This window comes from Anabrus simplex, chromosome 1 (genome assembly GCF_040414725.1).
Source record: "Anabrus simplex isolate iqAnaSimp1 chromosome 1, ASM4041472v1, whole genome shotgun sequence".
In the NCBI taxonomy this organism is placed as follows: Eukaryota; Metazoa; Arthropoda; class Insecta; order Orthoptera; family Tettigoniidae; genus Anabrus; species Anabrus simplex.
This window is the reverse complement of record NC_090265.1, coordinates 1,192,093,008-1,192,114,515: the sequence shown is the minus strand read 5'-3', so window position 1 is coordinate 1,192,114,515 and position 21,508 is coordinate 1,192,093,008. Positions and strand designations below refer to the sequence as shown.

Sequence of the window (21,508 nt, the reverse complement as noted above, 5' to 3'; positions counted from 1 at the left end):
GTTTCGCGGGCCCTGCGAAATTATTGATTTCTTGACACCAGTCACCCTGTTGGTGAAAGATCCGGATACGGAGAGAGTGTTCCGAGTCCATTTGTCCCAGGTTAAGGCTGCCTAGTGCTATCTAGGTTCTGTGGCATTTTGTTTGCTATGTGTAATTTTTTTCGGTCATTCTTTTCCTTGTGTTTTCCTTCCCTCCGGTTCCCTTGACACGTGTTCTGCCTAAAGAGGAGCTATTTTCTTTGGATTTAAAAATTTTAGTGGTATGTTTAATGATTATGTGAGTCCTCCCGGAGTCCCGTTTCTCCCTTATCACTCCCATACCCCGGTCCGGTTTTTCGAACCATCTCTTGCTTGCATCTCCCCAATGTGCTGGGCATCTATTCGACACAATTGTTGGCGCTTGATTTGTTTTACAGTGTTCTGGAGTGACTATCTTCGCCCGTGCCTGCATGGGAAGGGCCTCCCGTGTGGGCTGCCTTGGTGTGCCTCGTCTCCAGTTCCCGAGCCTTCGGCCTTGCTCTTGTTGGACTATCTTCTGCCAGCCTTCTGCTGACCTAGTTTGTGCAGGTCGCTACTGCCTTTTGTCATGTGGCGTGTGTCTGCCACAAGAACTGTCCAGCTGTTTGAGAAGATATTTTTGGTTGTATTGGTGATGGTGTGTGAGGCCGGTCTGGTCTCGAAAATTTACTGAGATGTCACTTGGTGAAGCTATTAATTAACTAACTGAATTAAGCTGAAGCTGTTACTTGTCTACATCCCGGGATATTATATGACAAGAACTTTCGTCTATTATGACAAGATCTTTCGTCTATTATACTACTAGAACTTTCGTCTATTATACTACAAGAATTGTCGTCTATTATACTACAAGAATTTCTTCTATTGTACTCCAAGTAATTTATATAGCTTATTAATTGTAAGGCAAGAATTCTATTATATTATTAGCTTATGAGCCACTGAATGGACTATACTGCAAGAGTATTTTATTGATGAAAATTTATTGCTCACCCTGGTTGGTGCTTTAGGGGGGGAGATCTGAGCCATGTATTTGATATCCTCTCCCCTCCTATACTATTTATTGTGCCTGTTTTAATGCTTTTCAATTTTGGTACATTATTGTGTTTTTTCGCCCGTTGTTGTCCCTTTGGGCAAATAATAATAATAATAAATTATTCCTAAAAGATGCTCCCAGGGTAAAGGAACTATTTCCGCCCTGGGAACGGCCCGGCCTGTGCTGCCTCCCCTCTGCCTTCCCTCCCGTACCCCTGCGGATGCGCCAAGCTCTTTACGCAGACACACCGTGTCGCCTTGCGTCACGTGGTCTCGCGTCACGGCTGCTCTTGGCCAGGCCGTGCGGCCTGGCTGGGAGCAAGAGTCATTCTTGCCTCGCTCTCTGACTTGAGCATCTCACGCACCGCCTTCGAACCCCGGACCGCTAGGGGGTATGGGAGGTAAGCACTTAAAACTCGCTCAACATTCACGGACAATGGGAGGACATTATTTGATTGTAAACCACTGAATAGGCGCTAGAGTTGTTTCAAGTTGTTGTAAAAGCAGAGTTGCCTCTAAATCGTAAAGTATGTGTGAACCTCTTGGGATCGTTTATTGCAGTCTTACTGCAACTTAACTTATTGGGCGCTTGTGCCCTTTAGTGGTTGAAAGTATATATATATGTATATGGTATCATGGTATGTCATGTTAAGGGAAAATTGCGCTCCTCCTTGAGCCACCTGAGGTGGCGCTTTATCAATAAGTCTTATCCAGAATTACCTTTTACACTGTTTTTGGGTGATGAACTGTGAACAGGGGCTGGATCCCTGTAAATTACAATAGGGCACGTGTCGGAGGAACCTGAGAGATGTTGGTGTTTAAATACTTTAAAACTTTTTTACTTTTCTTGGTGTTTGCCTATTTGTTTAATAAACTTTGTTAACCTGATTTCCTCGGCTATCTGTGTTCTTGCCCTCTGGGTTGTACTATATTCTCGGGAAGTCCAGACCCTATGGAGGCCGCACCTTCTGTAGGTTTCGCCAGTGATAATTCACGGTACAGTTTCCTTGGTCTTAGGGAACAGAAAGAAGTCACGTGGGGTCAGGTCAGGTGAATAGGGGGATGAGATAACACTTGCACTTTTCCCTTTTCCAAAAAGACCACTGCTCTGGCAGCCCTGTCCGCAGATGCATTGTCATGATGCAGCAGAAGGCACCCACTCTTGGACTTTGGATGCTACCTCCTTGTAGTGAGGACTTTGGGAAGACAATCGTTCACATACCATTCAGGATTGACTGTACGATGTGTGTCCAAGGTCACAGAGATGAGATCCCCATTTTCGTAAAAAAAAAGTTGCCACCATCTTCTTTCCAGAGCTCTGACTTCAAACTTTTGTGGGTGGTTCCTCCCCTGGAAAGCACCACACAGAAGACTGTCTCTTTGTTTCAGGGTCATAATATTAGACCCATGTTTCATCACCTGTGATTATATTGTAGGTGTCTTGGGACTGCCCTCCATTGAATTTTTTTAGCATGAAACGACACCAGTCCACTCTCGCCTCCTTTTGACTTTCTGTCAGGGAATGTGGCACCCAACAGGTACATCTCTTGGTAAGACCTAAATAATTGTGAACGATGATCTGTGCTGCTGTTGACCCAATATTTAGAGTCCCTTCAATGTCAAAATATGTAAGATCTGGAGCTTCTTTGATCATTCTCCTCATAACATCAATGTTTTCCTGAGTCACAGCTGTTGCTGGGTTACCAGGACGAGGTTCATCTTCAATTGACTGCCGACTCCTTGAAAGCTCACGAAACCAATTTCCAACTGTAGCCCTAGAAGGGGAAGCCTCACCAAAAACACACAGCAAAGAAGAACGGCATTCTTTGGCACTTACATTTCTTTTATAATCATAAAAAATCTTTGCACAAAAATCGCAGCGCAACAGATCCATCTTGCACCGCGTCTGACTCAGCACTGCCTGCGTTTTCTTCCCACGCTGTGGAGGAACCATCGCTGGGCAGGTTTGCACACGCATGTTCCAAGGTCGACAAACATCGCTCTTTCAAATGAAAAGAATCCCATTGTCCTCAGAATTATGGCTTACGGGCTGCTAACAACTTTCGGCATAACCTTCATATGTGATTATACTTTGGAGTGTTTTGTGTTACTGTACATTACATTGTGATTTTTAAAAAGTGTGTGTGTGTTTAGTAGGCCAACAGAAACATACAGCGATATCATTAAGTAAACCTAATTAAGATAAAAAGTGTAAGCATATGTCTCTTTCTCTTAATGATAAACTATGCGTCATAGAAAAACTCAAAAAGGGAGTGTATATGTCAAACATTTGTGCATAATGTGTAATTGCCAAACAGACTGTCTCAGACATAGGAAAGAACAAAAGATGATATAAGAAAATTTGTCCTGAAGTTTAATGTAGAAGAGTTGCTAGTTGCTTTTACGTCGCACCGACACAGATAGGTCTTATGGCGACGATCGGACAGGGAAGGGCTAGGAGTGGGAAGGAAGCGGCCATGGCCTTAATTAAGGTACAACCCCAGCATTTGCCTGGTGTGAAAATGGGGAAACCACGGAAAACCATTTTCAGAGCTGCCGAAAAGGAAGCAAGTGCTGTAAAAAAAGAATGCAGATGCTACTATATTAATCCCTGGATTTTGTCATTTACAAAGGTTTTTGTCAACTCCGTTCTTCTGGTTCGGCTGACCGCGGACTTGAAATTCAGGCTGTAATTTATTTATTTATTTAGCATATGACATTAAAAATAAAAACACACAATCACAAATTAAATATACAATACACTATGTAGGTTACAATTTCACCATCAAGCTCTGCAAATAGTCTATACAAGAAGGATTTGGGTTAAGAAAGTCTTTTTGGCTACCCTGATAAGCACTCAGGGGGCACTGTTCCACTATATGACGAACTGTTTGCTTAGGGGCACCGCAGCTACATTCCGGGGAGGGAAGTTTGCCCCCATTTATAGAGGAAGTTAGTGCACTTTCCATGGGCTGTCCTGATACGATTGAGGGTTGTGCAGGTTTTGCGAGGCAGGTCAAATCCTTTTGGTATTCTTGAAATACAGGGGAAGTTCTGATACTCAGCTGCAGCCATAGAAGTCCATTCTTGATTCCAATCCTGCTGCAGGCTGAATTTGTCAACCAGGATTTTGGCAGTCCTTATTGATAGATTTCTGGACCGAAGTCTGTTATTCAAGGTATTGGGTAATCTCTATGAATTGGCAGATTGGAATTCCTCAACAGCTTCTGGTACTCACGCAACAAGGCATTCTTTCTCCGTAGGTTAGGTGGAGGAATATGGCTCAGAACTTGTAGCCAAGAAGTGGGGGTAGATTTTATGGTTCCCAATATAATGCGCAAAGTATGATTTAGCTGTGTGTCAACCAGTTTAGTGTAACAGCTGTTCAGCCAGACTGGAGAGCAATATTCTGCAGATGAGAAGACAAGGGCAAGGGCTGAAGTTCGTAAAGTTGAACCAGAAGAACCCCAGGTGGTACCACACAGTTTGTGGTTGATGCTTGTTGTTTTAAGGGGCCTAACATCAAAGGTCATCGGCCCCTAATGGAAGGTGATGGACAACATGATACATGATATTTAAAATGTTTAAAATATATCCACTGACAAGAGTTAAAAAATATGGTGATGAAAAAATGAGTATGAGATTAAAACAGCAGTGGATCTAATTCACAATGCCTTATTTTCTAATAAAATAAGAGAAAATACAGGGAGAAAAGGAATAAGGCATTGCCTGGTGGTGCATATATATATATACTTCATTTGAATTAGACGTTAAAATAACATATTAAAATACGCAACACAAACTAAAATGAAGTCAATGGGATAAAAGTGCAATTTAAACAAATACACGAGGACAAAGGACATCACTAGACATGATAAAACAGACCACTATCCCTCAAAAAGCGGATGACGAGGTCTGCTGACTGCTCGTCATCTCGCAAGATAAGGGAGATGGTACCCGGAAGGTTAAGACTACGGCGAAGATCGACCAGGTCCATACACTCCGTAAGGATGTGTACCACGGTAAGATGGTCGCCGCAGGTACACACCAGAGGGGGTTCTCCTTTCAAAAGATGCGAGTGAGTTACGATACCGTGGCTGATCCGAAGACGACATAATACCACGGCTTCCCTCCGCGAAGCCCGAAGGGAAGTCCTCCATACCTTCGTTGTTCCTTTTATTGCTCTCAGCTTATTGGGAAGTGGAATGGCCTGCCACTCCATCTCCCAATGAGACATGACCAGATGTCTCAGCTGAGAGCGAATATCACTTGCTGGAACCTTGAAAGGCAACGGGGGCAGTGTAACTGCCTCCTTGGCAGCCTGATCTGCTAACTCATTTCCATCGATGCCCATGTGGCTTGGGAGCCACAGAAACGTAATTCTGGTGCCGGCATCCGAACACTCTGCCAGCAGGTCCTGGATCCGCTGCACCAGAGGGTGCCGAGGGAAACAGGTATCAATAGACTGGAGTGAACTCAAGGAGTCAGTACACACAAGAAAGTGTTGGCGTTCATTGTACAGTGCGTACCGCAAAGCTCTACAGATAGCATAGAGCTCTGCTGTGTACACACTACAGGTTTCCGGGGGAGCGAAAAGAAACCTATCGTTGTCGACAATGAACGCACAGCCCACCTTTGTATCTGTCCTTGAACCATCCGTGTAGACTACGAATGAACCTGGATAGCGGCCAACGACGGACAGGAAGAGCCTCCGATAAATCGAAGGGTCCGTGTTCTCCTTCGGGCCAGTGTGTAGGTCCAGGATTATTTCAGGTCGCCATACTACCCACGGAGGTACCCCACTCGGTTGTCTGACAAGGCAAGGAACCGAAGGTACGTGAAACAACCTGTAACTGCTCTCCAAGCGTATTCCAACCGGCCGTGTTGCTCGAGGACAAGCAGCGTACAGAAAACGGTTGTCATTGTTGAATACGCAAGGATAGCTTGGATGAAGTGGCATCTGTCACAAATTTGCAGCATAGGTAAGAAGCAGTTGCTGGCGCCTCAGCAGACTCGGCTAGCAGGCTAGCTATGGGGCTTGTACGAAAGGCTCCCGTCGCCAACCGAACCCCGCTGTGGTGAATGCTGTTTAGCTTCGCAAGAACGCTTGGTCTTGCTGAGCCATATGCTGCACTGCCGTAGTCTAGGCGAGGTAAAATATGTGCCCTATAGAATCGTAGGAGCACCGCGCGGTCAGCCCCCCAAGAAGTGCTGCTAAGAAACTTCATGATATTAAGCTTCTTAGCACATTGCACTTTCAACTGCCGCACATGTGGCTCCCACGATAATTTACTATCAAAAAGGAGCCCAAGAAATCGGTAAGTGTCAACAACTGGCAGAACGACATTTCCTAAATAGAGTTCAGGATGAGGGTGAAGAGTACATTGACGACAAAAGTGAACAACAGAAGTCTTTGCGGCAGAAAACCGAGAGCCATGTTTTAAGGTCCACTGCTCAACCCTTCTAATAGCCTGCTGTAACTGTCGCTCTGCGACTGCCATACTGCACGAGCTATAGTGCAGAGCGAAGTCGTCCACATATAGAAACGGTATTACTGCTGCACCAGCAGCAGAAACAATACCGTTTATGGCAATCGCGAACAAAGTGACACTAAGGACCGATCCCTGTGGGACTCCATTTTCTTGAACGTGGTATTGCGAATATGTCCTCCCCACTCGGACACGGAATAGACGGAGGGACAAAATATTCGCAATAAATACCGGCAAGTGACCTCGGAATCCCCACTGATGCAGGACTGAAAGGATACCATATCGCCATGTGGTGTCGTAGGCCTTTTCCAAGTCAAAGAAAACAGCTACCAAGTGCTGTTTGCGGAGAAATGCATCCTGGATAGAGCTCTCCAGGCGTACCAAGTGGTCAGTGGTGGATCGACCGGCTCGAAAACCACATTGGTACTCGGACAAGAGTCCTTGTTTCTCCAGACACCACACGAGTCGGCAATTTACCATCCTCTCAAATCGCTTACACAGGCAGTTTGTAAGACAAATTGGTCTGTAGCTTCCTGCACTTAGGATCCTTGTCAGGCTTGAGGACAGGAATGACTATGCCCTCTCGCCACCACAGTTTGTGGAAGAGATCAGTTAAACAGTTGGACATAAACAACTTTAAAGCCAGTTTGGGATGGTTATTTAGGTTCAGAATGCATCACAACATATAAAATAAAGGAATATGTGGTGAAAGTCTCAGTGCCAAGATGAAGCTGTTGAGCCATTCAGGAAAAAATTGAATAAGCTGAAAATATCGGCCTTGGCAAGAATTATGACAAGACAGTGTTATATTGGAGAGCGCTACCAGACAGTACCCAAGTATCTAAGGCTGAAGAAAACTTGCCTGGTAGAAAGATCAGGAAAGATTGAGTTTCTGCATTGTTATGCGCTAATGCTGATGGAAGTCACATGCTGAAGTCTGATTGTAGGCAAAAGTAAAAAACCATGTGCAATAAAAAATATTATGGACACATTACCAGTTCACTATTACAACTCAAAAATATATTACTCAGATATATTACATTGGATTGATTTCACAAAAAAAGAAAAAAAAATAACCAGTGCCAGAAATTAGAAGATATCAAACAGAAGTTTTGAAAATTCCTGATGATAAAGTGAAGGCCCTAGTTTTACTGGACAATTGCCCAGCACATCCACAAGTTGAACAGCTGACTAGTTACGATAAAAAAAAATGAAGTGCATGATCTTGCCAGTGAACACAATCTTTCTGATCCAGCCTATGGATCAAGGCATAATCTAGACAGCCAAGCGTCTATAAGAAAAGAAGCTTTTAAGTGAAATTTTGGAAGTCTAGGAACCAGCAGGAGGAGAAGAAGACAGAAGAGGGAAAAAGACGTTATAGAATCTCAAAGATTACAATTTCAGATCCACGATTTTCAATTTTGCATCTGCTGTCAATGATACAAAGCCCTCAACTTTGATTTTTTTTGTCTATGTGCCTTATTACATTCAATCTTGTATTTGTTTCAGACAGTGCGATTCAAATTTGACTAAATTCGTATAAAATTTACGCTATTATTTAATGAATTGGAAACAGGATTTTCACAGTACTCTCCACCAAGGAGGTGAAAATTCGTCAATACTGGAAGACGATGATTTGTGGCTAGAAGCAGATGAAAATGATCCAGGTTATCACATTTTAACAGAGTGAGATCACTGAAAGTGTGATAATTACAGACAGCTATGAAATGGATTAATATGACCAGGATGAAGCAGGTGATATATGAACTTTAAGCCAAAACTTGCTGAAATTAAATACCATCTAAACAATGTCATTAAATTAGTTAAAGATACAGAGCTCGATAGCTGCAGTCGCTTAAGTGCGGCCAGTATCCAGTAATCGGGAGATAGTAGGTTCAAGCCCCACTGTCGGCAGCCCTGAAGATGGTTTTCCGTGGTTTCCCATTTTCAAAATGCCGGGGCTGTACCTTAATTAAGACCACGGCCTCTTCCTAGGCCTTTCCTATCCCATCGTCGCTATAAGACCTATCTGTGTCGGTGCGACGTAAAGCAAATAGCAAAAAGAAAGTTAAAGATAACAATGATGAAAACATGTCTGCATATTACGAATATCTGAGGCACCTGTGTGAGTTAATTCAAGAAATGAATGTCAAAGGAAGACAACAAAAGATTAGCAGTTTCTTCGAAACAGTAAAAGTGTCAAGTGTGGTTAATGAAAGTGTGCCTTGATTGTCATGTTCTAATTCCGTACAGCACTAGTTATTCTGTATTTTGTAGGGCCTAATACTGTACTGCATTATATCTTTTAAATATTCTAAATAACCTAAGTATGTCTTAAATTTAAAATACTGTACTGTACAAGTTCATTTTACTGAACAGTGTTTAAATATGTACCTTCACTCATTTTATAAGTTATTAGTTTAATCCGGACAACCTAGAGCCTCAATTAGTCCAGATTAATGAGGTTCTACTGTATCAATCTTTAAGAAGGGGGACAAAAAAAGTGTGTGATAACTATAGAGAAATCCCACTCTTACCACAAGCGGCAAAAATACTGGAAAAATTACTAGAGAGGAGAATGAGACGAAAGGTAAAAGGAGAGTTGCAAGAGGAATAGTATGGCTTTAAGTGAAAGATACAGTGGACCCAATCTTCAGCATGAGGCAATTAATGAAGAAGAGTTGGGAATATGGAAAGAATCTGGTCATGACATTCATAGAACTAACAAAGGCATATGTTCCCAGGGAGAAGCTGAGGGAAATCATGGTAAAAAAGAGATTGGGTACACAAACTGTAGCAAAAGGAATCTTGATAATAAAAGGAAATGTAAGAAATTGGCAAGATGGAAACAAAAACTGTGTCAACAGCGTACAGACTCCAGATGGAAAGACAGAATGGTTTAGAAATGAGACTGGACTAAGACAGGGGAGTGAGCTGTCGCCCTTTTTCTTTCCTAATGGTTATAACACAATTGTAAAGGACACAAAGGAAGCATATGGGAATAGGGTGATGAAGTTATTACTATTTGCAAACAATATTATGGTTTGGGGATCGAACAGAAAAAAAAAAAGAAGGTACAAGAACAAGTTGATGCAGTGAATGAGAAAATTGTAAAATATGGTATGAAAATCAGCACAGTGAAACACACAATTGAGAGGAGAAAAACAAGAGAAACGCATTGTACAAATCGGTGGTCAAAATTTGAAAGCGAGGACTGTTTCAAATACCTAGGGAATGAATTAATGCAGAATACAAAGCTGGACATGGAGATTAGCAACACGGCAATGAACTGTGTAAGAAACCTTGTCTGAAATAAGGAAGTACCAAGGAAGTGTAAAGTGATAATGTAAAATATATTGACTTGTGGCTGAGACCTGGACAATGAAAGTAGGGAAGAGAGTGCAATGCAATTTGGTGCTCAAGACACAATTCAACCTACACATTATCCTTTTAAAAACCAAACATGTAATATTATTAAGTGTTGTCCTCAAAACCTTATGCTTATCTTTCCAGAAACTGAGGATGTCCCTATAGGGGGACAAAACATTTATTTCCACTAATATATAACAATCTATGAGTGTTGAACAGATGGACCCTTTCATTTGAGAATTGCCACAGAGATGTTATGATATCCAATAGATAATTCAATCAGCTTTACGAATCTGAGTCTTTTTTCAATGCTGAGTTGTTGACTGGGTATATGACATACTGGAGGGATGTCGTTAGTTCCCATCATTACTATGTAAGGCTATGCTACGTGACGCATGCCGCGTGTAACATCAGCTCTGCACCTTACAGTGATTAGCAGATGTAACTGAGTGATGGTGATTACAGAAACTTGTGCACTTGTAACAATGTATGTGACAAACGTGAACCTGATTTTCCTCACTTAAGTATACCGTATGTTGTGCCTGAGACAGTGGTAAATATTAACATGATGCATGAAAGCAGCAATGATCAAGCTGCTGTTACTTGCACTGCTGCCAACTTAGACCATGAGGTGAAAAGTGCCTTAGACAAAGTCATTTCTGGAAAAACTGATGGAAGCAATAGCAAAACGAGTGAGAGATGTATTAAACGAGCTTGAAAGAAATTTTATTTTAATACCAACATGATAGGTGATCTGAAGAAGACATTAGAAAATAAAGACTTGGAAACTGAACAAATGAGAGAAGATTTCAGTGCTAAATGTAATGATTTGGAAGAGTATACTAGAAGAAATGATGTCAGGATTTTCAGTGTGCCAGAAAGTGTAAATGAAAATTGTGAATAATTAATTCTGAATGTTTGTAAAGCAGTGGGTGCTGATATCACTGAGAATGACATAGATCGCTGCCACTGTGTAGGGCCAAAATCACCAGGAAAAACGCAGCCAATTATTGTCAAATTAATGCTATGATATAGATGTTGATTCCCATTGGGAATCTGAAATATTTGTTCCGAATGAGTAAATTTATAATACCAATATAAATGGTCCATTATTGGACATTATAAATTTACTCATTCGGAACAAATATTTCAGATTCCCAACGGGAATCAACATCTATATCATCTGATGGCCAAGCAGGCATCAATTTTTGATAATGAGACAAAGTCTCTCATAGTGCATTGGCACTGCCGGTAGCTACAATTAGCCTACGCAGTGGCCTCCATGGTATGCACTATCCAGCGTCTTGGTAGGTGTGCTAGGTACCAACTGATGAGCCCAGCCTAGCACATGGGGGCGAAACGCTGGCAACAAGAATGAGTTAGCTGGAAAATTTATAATGTCCAATAACGGACCATTTATATTGGTATTATAAATGAATGCTATATTGTTTCCGGCAAGAAATATGAAAAATAAAAGGAAGTTGAAAGGATCATCTACCACAATTCACTAAGATCTCACGGCGTCAAGACTACCCATCCTGAAAACTGCCATTGAGCATTTTGGTCATTTCAACTGTTGGTCGTATGAAGGAGACATTATTATTGAAAGGCCTGACGGATCAAAAAATGAATACGCGCCATATAAATGAATTTCAGAGCGCATGAGTTGCTAGAGTAACATAGTTTAAAATTTCTGGGTACTGTGAGCTCTACTAGTCATCCTTACTGTAAATCCCTAATCAAATTATTCTGCTTTTATCTATCCTCTAATTTTTCCTTGTCTATGTGCCTTATTACATTCAATCTTGTATTTGTTTCAGACAGTGCGATTCAAATTTGACTAAATTCGTATAAAATTTACACTATTATTTAATGAATTATAATCCATCAAAAAATCCACACTAAATTTACCTATATGAATTTAATCAGTTGTTTACAGGTTCTGGCTTACCACAGCAAAGCTCAAATCATAACTCGATTGGCAATCTTTAACTTTTTGTAAGCAAGTTGGCAACGTTTACCACTGATTTTATTCATCCCTCTGACAATAGTTACAATTTCCTCCATTCCAATGCTGCCCCCTACCCCCACTCCAGCACTCCAGACTGTCCAGCCCCAGCCAGCAACAGATATTCTTAAAACAGCCTTGAGTAAACACAAGAACGTATTGTAGGTAGTTCACCTAAATGCTCAGACTCACTCTCTCTGCAAACAAACAAAGATGGATGAGCTTAAAGCTGTTTTCAACACACTGCAGGTGGATGTTATTTTGGCTCTAAAGTAAACATAACTTTAATCATTTCAACCTGCCAGGGTGCAGATTTCTGATATCCGATAGGAAAAATACGGGTGGTCAACTCAACTCTATGAGTGGAAATCAGAATACATGTTTACTGAAATTATTGCATAGAGTACGGAATATTTGTTGTGTGCTGTATATACACCACGAAACACTTAAAAAGGGACTTAGTGAGATCATTACTGTCATACGAGCACGTAATCATTACATGAGACTTTAATTCAAATCTTTTAGACACTAAGTCAGCAGAAATAAAGCATCTCTTACATATGTTCCAGGCATGTAATATAATACTTCTTCCTCTCTCAGTGACTCATCATACTAAAAACCTCTCACACTTTACTCGACTTAATAATGACAAACGACCCTGACAAAGTAATGAACCACAGACAGACCTCAGCCCGCCGGATTTTCAGCTTGTCACGTAATTGTCATGTCCTATGTCCTAAAGATACCTAAAGCAAAGCCCAAGTACATTACCATACAGGACAACATAGACAGTGATGCGTTAATGGCAGATGCGGATTTGAGACTGTTGCATGACATTACACAAACGACGAATATTGATGACATGGTTCACACTTTTAATGATCTACCATTACAGATTTTTGCCAGATATGCTCCTTTACACATGATAAGAACTAAGAAAGGAAAATCCCCCGTGGATAAATGAAGACATTGAACGTTGAATGATAAAACGAGACGCAGCTCACAGAAAATACAAATGCAACAACGGAGGACAAATTTAATGACTACAGGAAACTTCATAATAAGACAAAACAGGAAATAAGAAATGTGCAACTGTGATACTCACAATTTGATTAGACAAGGTGCATGACCCAATATTTTATGTTAGGCAGTCATAAACTTCTGTGTAAATACACATGAAAATAATGAAGATCTGAATATATCACCTGGAAGAACTGAACGATTATTTCGTATCACCACGCAACGCGTTGGATAAAAGGGCAAAACAAATCTTCATTGTTGAGAACTATAACAATCAGGTACTAAATGAAGAAAAGTTTTATTTCAGTGACACATCATTGCAAGTTAGAGATGCCCTATGGAAAATAAAAACAAATGCAATTGGAGTTGATACTATTGGTATAGTAATACTGAGGAAAATATTAAACGCAATCATCCCCCCACTAGCCTACTTCTACAATTACTCCTTACACAATGGTGTGTACCCCACGATGTGGAAAGTGTCCCTGGTACATCCATTTCCAAAGACTCAGACCCTAATAAACGCCGGTGACTACCGATCCATTAACATAATTTCGACAGTAGCTAAATAACTAGAGTATATTGTTTACAATCAAATAAAACTTATATGGGTGAAAACCATACTCTAGGCACATTTCAATCAGGTTTTTGTAGCAATCACAGCACATGCACTGCCTTACTTAAAGTGACTGATGACATATGACAAGCAATGGAAGACAGGCAGAAAACACTAACGGTCCTCCTCGACTTCAGCAAGGCATTCTGTAGACCAAGATTTGTTACTGTCTAAACTTTACTTATTACATTTTCCAAATAGCACCCTGAATTGGATGAACTATTTACACAGTCAGCAAGAATGTCTTACCAACAACAGTGGCCAATCTTCCTCATGGCGGACCTTGAAAACAGTAGTTCAAGTTTCTACACTAGCGCCTCTTCTTTTTTTACTGTATATCAATAATATATCTAAATCTCTTACATACAGAAGACATCACATATACGCAGATGACATGCGACTGTACATTCATTGTAGACTGGATGACATTTTAGAAACAATGGAAAAATTAAATTTAGATTTCAAACCAGTAAACAACTAGGCAGTAAAGCATGAACTGTCTCTTAACCCTGACAAGTCCCAAACAATTCTTGTAGCCAATCCAAGAATATTATCCGAAGCAGATCACACAATTCTCCGAGTGATATGGATACATAAACTCATACCTTACAATAAAACCATAAAAAATCTTTAATCATTCTAGATGATCAACTACCCTGACCCGCACATACGGTATCAGCTTGCAGGCGAGTATTTGCGTCACTGCATACCTTCAGCAAGTTCAAATTTATATTTCCCTTTAAACTCAAAAATTTTTAGTTGAAATGCTAGTTATAGCAATTCTACTGTAATATATAGGGTGTCTCAAACCTTTTGGGTCAGATTTAAACAGGTGATAGTGGGTCCACAACTGATTATGAGATAGGGAACCAATGGTCGGAAATGCATATTTATTGTGTTATGGGCATACACAGCGTACACCGCATAACAACAATGTAGCTCACAGTAAATGTTCAAGGTGACGACCGCCAGTCTCGAGGCTTATATTGCAACGGCGCAACCAGCTAGCAATAAGCACCCGTCACGTTGCCCGTGAAGAGCACACTTTGAAGGATACAGTATGAAGAGTACAGGCGGAATAGATATTACACCCCTCTCATAAAGAACGTGTGCAAGTGCTGGGACCAACGGATTTTGAGCCCCGCGTTCACTTCTGTCAATGGATTTATCCACCGCAGTGTTGTAGTGCCGAACTCTGTACAATTTGTATTGTTCACAGATGAGGCCTCATTCACCCGTGATGGTGTTTTCAACAGTTGCAACAGCCATGTCTGGAGTGAGGACAATCCCCATGCCACCCACATCGGTGGCCACCAGCAACGATTCTCTGTCAACATATGGGCAGGTATTGTCCAAGATCATCTACCAGGACCTTATTTGCTGCCTCCCCGTTTGAATGGTCCACGTTACCTGGTGTTCCTACGAGATGTGCTGCCACAGTTCCTGAAGACTGTACCCCTTGTCTGTGAAAGGATGAGGTTTCAACACGATGGTGAACCAGCCCACTTTGATGTTAATGTCTGCGAGCACCTAAACAACACGTATCCTCATTGTTGGATTGGAAGGGAAGATCCTGTTTCATGGCCAGCATAATCACTGGATCTCACACCTCTGGAATTTTTCCTCTGCGGTTATGTCATGTCATTGGTGTACGAAACCACCGTAGGATGAAGACCTGCTTGCTATGGTCCAAGCTGCATGTCTCCTGGTACAACAGACATCCGGGATCTTTGACAGAGTGCAGCAGAACTTCAAGCGCCATTGCCATGCATGCATGAGACTGGTGGTCGTCACTTTGAATGATTACTATGATGACATAGATGTTGATTCCCATAGGGAATCTGATTACTATGAGTTACGCTGTTATGCAGTGTAGGGTGTGAACGTCCATAACACAACAAATATGCATTTCCTACCATTGGTTTCCTATCTCAACATAACTGGTTGTGGACCCACTATCACCTGTTTCAATCTGACCCAAAAGGTTTGGGACACCCTGTAGTTTACGACTGCACTGACGAATCACTGCAGAAGTTACAGCGCTTACAAAATGCATGTGTCAGGTTCATCTCCAACCTAGAAGAGTAACTTTTATTTCACAGATAATTATATTTTGTTTTGTAAATCTCTATTTTTACAACTAAAGTGTTTATGTATATCTTCAAAACTGTACTCCTTTTCTGTAATATAGTGTAGCGCTGTTTTCCTTGAACTTTTATAACTTTTAATGTACAAGGAGTTACTGTGTAGGAGGGATACTGAAGGGTGTTTGGGGATTTAAACGAGACTATGGAGTGGGTATGTGGGAAACTGGGAGTGAAATTTCTAGATCCTAATGGGTAGGTAGGAGATGGGGATCTGCACTCTGATGGCCTTCGATTAAACCGCAGTGGTACGTATACGTTAGGAAATTTGTTTGGAAGGGTAATAGGGAGGTACGTTCGGGGAAACGAGGTTGTGACATTAAAATGTTAGTGTTGAACTGTAGAAGTATTGTAAGGAAAGGAATATAATTAAGTAATTTAATAGATATATATTTACCAGATATTGAAATAGGAGTTGAATCAGGGCTGAGAAATGATATAATGGATGCAGAAATTTTCCCACGGAAAGCAAGGTTGGATGGAACAGCAATGAGTAGAAATAGAACAATTGGAAAGGCAAGGAAAAGAAATGTACAGAGATGCAAAGTGTATAACAATGAGAGGACTGAGGAAAATCAGCAAGCAAGGAATGCTAAACAAGCTGGGAAAGGTAACAATGAATATTGAAGAAAACAAAGATGTATGGAAGGAATACAAAGAACATCAATATGGTTCTAAGGTTGGTCATGGAGGATTACTCTTAGAGGATGAACAAGAATGTGATGAAAATCACCAGGGACCAAAGATAGAAAAATGGGAGGTGGAGAAAGAGATCCAGGATCTTAAGGAAAAGAAGGAAAGAAGGAAAAGAAAGCAATGGGCTGCAATCAAACACCATCTGAGGCACTGAAGGCCTTAGGGAAGAATGCAATAGTTAGAATTATAACTCTGATCAACAGAATATATGACACAGGTATCTGGCCTGAAGATCTCCTCAAGATCATAATGATTCGTTTACCAAAGAAATATAATGCCAATCAATGTAAGGATTATAGGACAATTAGTTTTATATGTCATATCACTAAGGCTGTGATCAGAATAGTGATAATAATAATAATAATAATAATAATAATAATAATAATAATAATAATAATAATAATAATAATTGTAAGGCCTCAACTACTGTGTGCAGACATTTCAATTTGACGCCATCTGGCTGTCTGCTTGTCAATTTTGACGTTCCGTTTGACTCTAGGCCCACTAGATGGCAGACCGTGTAAACCGAAACTCTCTTGGGCGTCTATGGCTGAGATTTTAATGAATTTTGTCGGGTAAACACCAAATGTGTCACCAGAGAACTTTTACATGCCGACATCGTACAACATGAAGTGTCAAATGGACTTTTTTCCGCCCTTCAAAAATCCGACTACCTCTGCCGGGTTTGAACCCGCTATCTTGGGATCCGGAGTCCGACACTACCACTAATCCACAAGAATAGAAAAGAAAATAGGGGAGAATATAGGATATCAGTTTGGATTGGGAAAGCATTCTTTCTGATTATATTAGACATGTTTGCGAAATGAATAACTGGTTTGATAGAAGGCAGTTCGGGTTTAGGAAAGGTTATTCCACTGAAGCTCAACTTGTAGGATTCCAGCAAGATATAGCAGATATCTTGGATTCAGGAGGTCAAATGGACTGTATCGCAATTGACCTGTTTAAGGCATTCGATAGGGTGGATTGGGAGACTACTGGCAAAAGTGAATACAATTGGACCAGATAAAAGAGTGACTGAATAGGTTGCTATATTTCTAGAAGATAGATCTCAGAGAATTAGAGTATGCGAAGCTTTATCTAACCCTGTAATAATTAAGAGGGTAATTCCTCAAGGCAGTATTATTGGACCTTTATGTTTTCTTATATAGCCTATATAAAAGATATGAGTAAAGAAGTGGAAGTTAGGGACTGGAATAACTTACCAAGGAAGATGTTCAATAAATTTCCAATTTCTTTGAAATCATTCAAGAAAAGGCTAGGAAACAACAGATAGGGAATCTGCCACCTGGGCAACTGCCCTAAATGCAGATCACTAGTGACTGATTGATTCAGGAAAGAAAGAGGGACCAGAGATGCAATTGAATGTCTGTGGATGATGGCAGAAAGATTTTTAAGTAAATAGAGAAATATACCTGTATGTTTGTTTGGTTGACTGAGAAAAAGCATTTGACAGAACTGACTAGTGTATATTGATGAAGATTCTGAATGATACTGGTATAGATTTTTTTTTTCTTTGTGATTTGCTTTATGTTGCACCGACACAGATAGGTCTTATGGAGACGATGGGACAGGAAAGGCCTAGGAATGGAAAGGAAGCGGCTGTGGCCTTAATTAAGGTACAGCCCAAGCATTTGCCTGGTGTGAAAATGGGAAACCACGGAAAACCATCTTCAGGGCTGCCGACAACGGGGTTGAACCCACTATCTCCCGAATGCGAGCTCACAGCTGTGCGCTCCTAACCGCACGGCCAACTCGCCCAGTACTGGTATAGATTGAAAAGACAGAATGTTGACAAAGCAATTGTATATTGGCCAAAAAGTGGTAGTTCAAGTAGAAGATGATCAAACTGAAGAGATAAGTATTGGAAAAAGTGTGTAGCAGGGTTGTTGTACTGGTATGTCACTGACACATTTTAATATATGTGCTGAAAAGCTAATCAATAAGGCCTTGGAAAAATCAAAAGGACTTGTAGTGGGAGGAGAAAGAATAAAAACCATCAAATATGCTGATGACATGCCTGTGCTAGCAGAAACTGAAGAAGAGCTCACTATCCGTAAGAGTTTAAATCACAAAAAATTCATGAAAATAAACTTCCCAAGTTATATACACGTTACAGGCTACACTTATGAAGGTTTAACTGTTACCTCTGCATTTGTAAATATGCAAAAGAATACATCTGCTTAATATGTGGCCTACAATTTGACAGCTTTTTACCCATCAGTTCAAAGAAAGTTTTATCAAACTGACATTTGTAAAAATGTTGTACAAATCTACAAAATTGTCATGACAACTTGTAAGCTTTCATGAATCAGAAAATTGTCAATATATCAACTGTCTGACAAATTCCTGTCACCTATCACCACCAAATTGTAACTTTTATGAAATAGGACCACTTGAACTCAACAAGCTACTGCCTGTGGAGGCAATGGTAATGTGAGCTATGAAACAATGTGCGATTGCTAACAAATTACAATTCTAGTCCTATAGGTATCCAAAATAGATTTATCCTATAGACCTGCAAAGAATTTCCAACCAAAGTAAGTTAATGGATAAATAGGAGTATGTTAAGAAGTGATACAGTACCAGTATGCAAAACAATGAAGGATGGTCATCAGCACCACCAATCTTTTGAAAATATTTGGACTGAGTTGTTTGTAGGAATGTTTGACAGAATTTAAATACAAGGCACAGCTGCCTCAAATTTCCCGCACTGTCATTCCAACCGCGGAGCGCTATTCAAACAGATGATCACCATAAATCCTACCTCATCTTTCAACTCTAAATGTGTGCGCACAAGCCAGACTGTAAGCAGAAATTTCTTACCTATTAGTAGGATTATCAAAGAAGATGCTCGCAACATCTTGCTGGTATCTGTCAGAAAATATTCAAATATGCTTCTCCTTCAGCGCTTCGAAGTGCAATGTTCAAGTGTATCCTTGAATGTACAGTAACTCAGTGAAATACGTAAACTGCTTAATAGCAGCAAGGAAGCCTGATCACTCAAAAAAAAAAAAAAGTGGCAAAACAATCACTGCACAAACGCGGACGCTGTTCACTGATCGACATCCACTAGCTAACTGCCTTATCCAGCCGACTGACTCAGCGTCTTGTGTACTGCTCGACACTGACTGCACTGATTGTCATTTCCCATTCCCAGCTGGTTGGAATGGAAGGGGAAACTAAACCAGCCATTTCTGCCTTGCATTGCTAGTGAAACCTATGAGACACGAAACTCGCTTTCGCTATTGAGAGACAATGTCACATTAATTACAATAATATTGCCGGTTCGAAATACCGTTGTTCTATCGTAGGTATTATACGTGATAGTCTGTCTGTCCAATAGCGGCCATTACAACGCGTAATAACAACTCTGCCATCTATCCGTGAGCTGTGGTATTATATTCAATCTAGGGTGTTTCTCAGTCAAATCGGCACGAGTTCAGTCTTCTGTCACTGTCCTTCAGCTTATCCCAGCTATTTCTGGGGTCTGTGAAACCATGCTGGCTCATTTTTGGCCTTTCCTGACGCCCTTTAATATTTGAAATGAAAAATCTCAATTTTGGATCGAATGGGATTCGAACCTCAGCCACCTAGGTGGGGTGTGAAGTCAGCAGCTAAGTCATTGAACTAGTCGCAGTCCCATTGTACCCGTGGCAGAAATTGTCTATCGGTCAACAATCAATCATCAACAATCTGCATCTAGGGCGGTCGCCCAGGTGACAGATTGATTCCTTATCAAATATTTACCTTTATTTACAATTGTTTTTTTTTCTAGTTTTTTCTTTAATACCATTTTCAACGAACTTGGAAATTTATCGAACATGTCCCTCGATAATTTATTCCAATCCCTTACCAATAGCGGCGATTAGGGGGGCGAGGTGGAGCAGCCGCCCCCTCACTTTGTGGAGAAAACCTTACATTCCATTTTATCCAGCTGAAACTAGGAATCATACGAATTATTTGAAAAAATCAATTTGTTCTGTACAAGCCCTTTTGTCTTATGAGGTAATTATTTCGTTTAATTTATTTAATTATTAGCGGAAATACTTTTTTTGCTAAGGTCATGGATACTGAGATGTAATTCACTCGCTTGCCGCACGCATTCGTAAGTCTGGCAGTCTCTTTAGTGTCTGTTAGTCTCTTAGAGTGTAGTCAAATACTAAATGATTTTTAAATGTATAATCATGCCATAAGTGTGTTTAATTGCAATAGGTACATGTGTGAGATTATTCCTTTGGAGAAAGTTTTATTGTATGGTATTGAATCAAAATCCCATGAAGCTATTATTACCGCACTTAAGTTGGTAAACTGCCAACCGTTATTTCTCTGTCGAAATTCGCTTAGAGAGCATCGGAAAACTTACAATTTTGTAGCCTTTTTATATTATTTTTAAGTGTTGATGTATATATCCCCGCCCCCCCTCCCCCTCGCAACACGGTTACCTTATTTTGTCTGTAAATGTTTTGCGCCCTCCCCGCACTTCTAATTCCCAACCGCCGCTACTGTCCCTTACTCCTCATCCTATAAATGAATATTTGCCACAAACCGTCCTCTTGAATTCCAACTTTATAAGTTTATCTTCATATTATGATCTTTCCTGCTTTTAAAAGCTCCACTCAAGCTTATTCTTCTACTTATGTCATTCCACGCCAACTCACCACTGACAGCTCGAAACATACGGTACCACATAGTCGAGCACCTCGTCTCCTTACTCCCAAGTCTTCCCAGCCCAAAGTTTGCAACATTTTAGTAACAGTACTCATTTGTCGGAAATCACCCAGAACAAATCGTGCTGCTTTCCTTTTAATTTTTTCCCAGTTCTCGTACCAAGTAGTCCTGGTCAGCATCCCATACACTGGAGCCATACTCTAACTGCGGTCTTACCAGAGACTTATACGCCCTCTCCTTTACATCCTTACAGCTCCTCCTAAATACTCGTATAACCATGTGAAGAGCTCTGTAACTTTTCTTAACTACCTCGTGAATATGATTACCCCAATGAAGATCATTCCTTATATTAACCCCAAGGTACTTACATTATTCCCCATCAACACAATAATTAAAACTAAGAGGACTTTTCCTCTTAGTGAAACTT

The 21,508-nt window shown here is 40.6% G+C and overlaps 1 protein-coding gene across 1 annotated transcript in view; it reads right to left on the bottom strand.

Moving 5' to 3' along the window:
• The window catches only part of LOC136858180 (27 kDa hemolymph protein), a 76,107-nt gene extending 56,371 nt beyond the window's left edge, over positions 1-19,736 (bottom strand). The window contains exon 1 of the mRNA XM_067137538.2: positions 19,237-19,736. Coding sequence (XP_066993639.1) covers positions 19,237-19,273 — 37 coding nt within the window. The 5' untranslated portion in view covers positions 19,274-19,736. The remainder of the gene's footprint in view (positions 1-19,236) is intronic.
• Between the last annotated feature and the right edge of the window lie 1,772 nt (positions 19,737-21,508).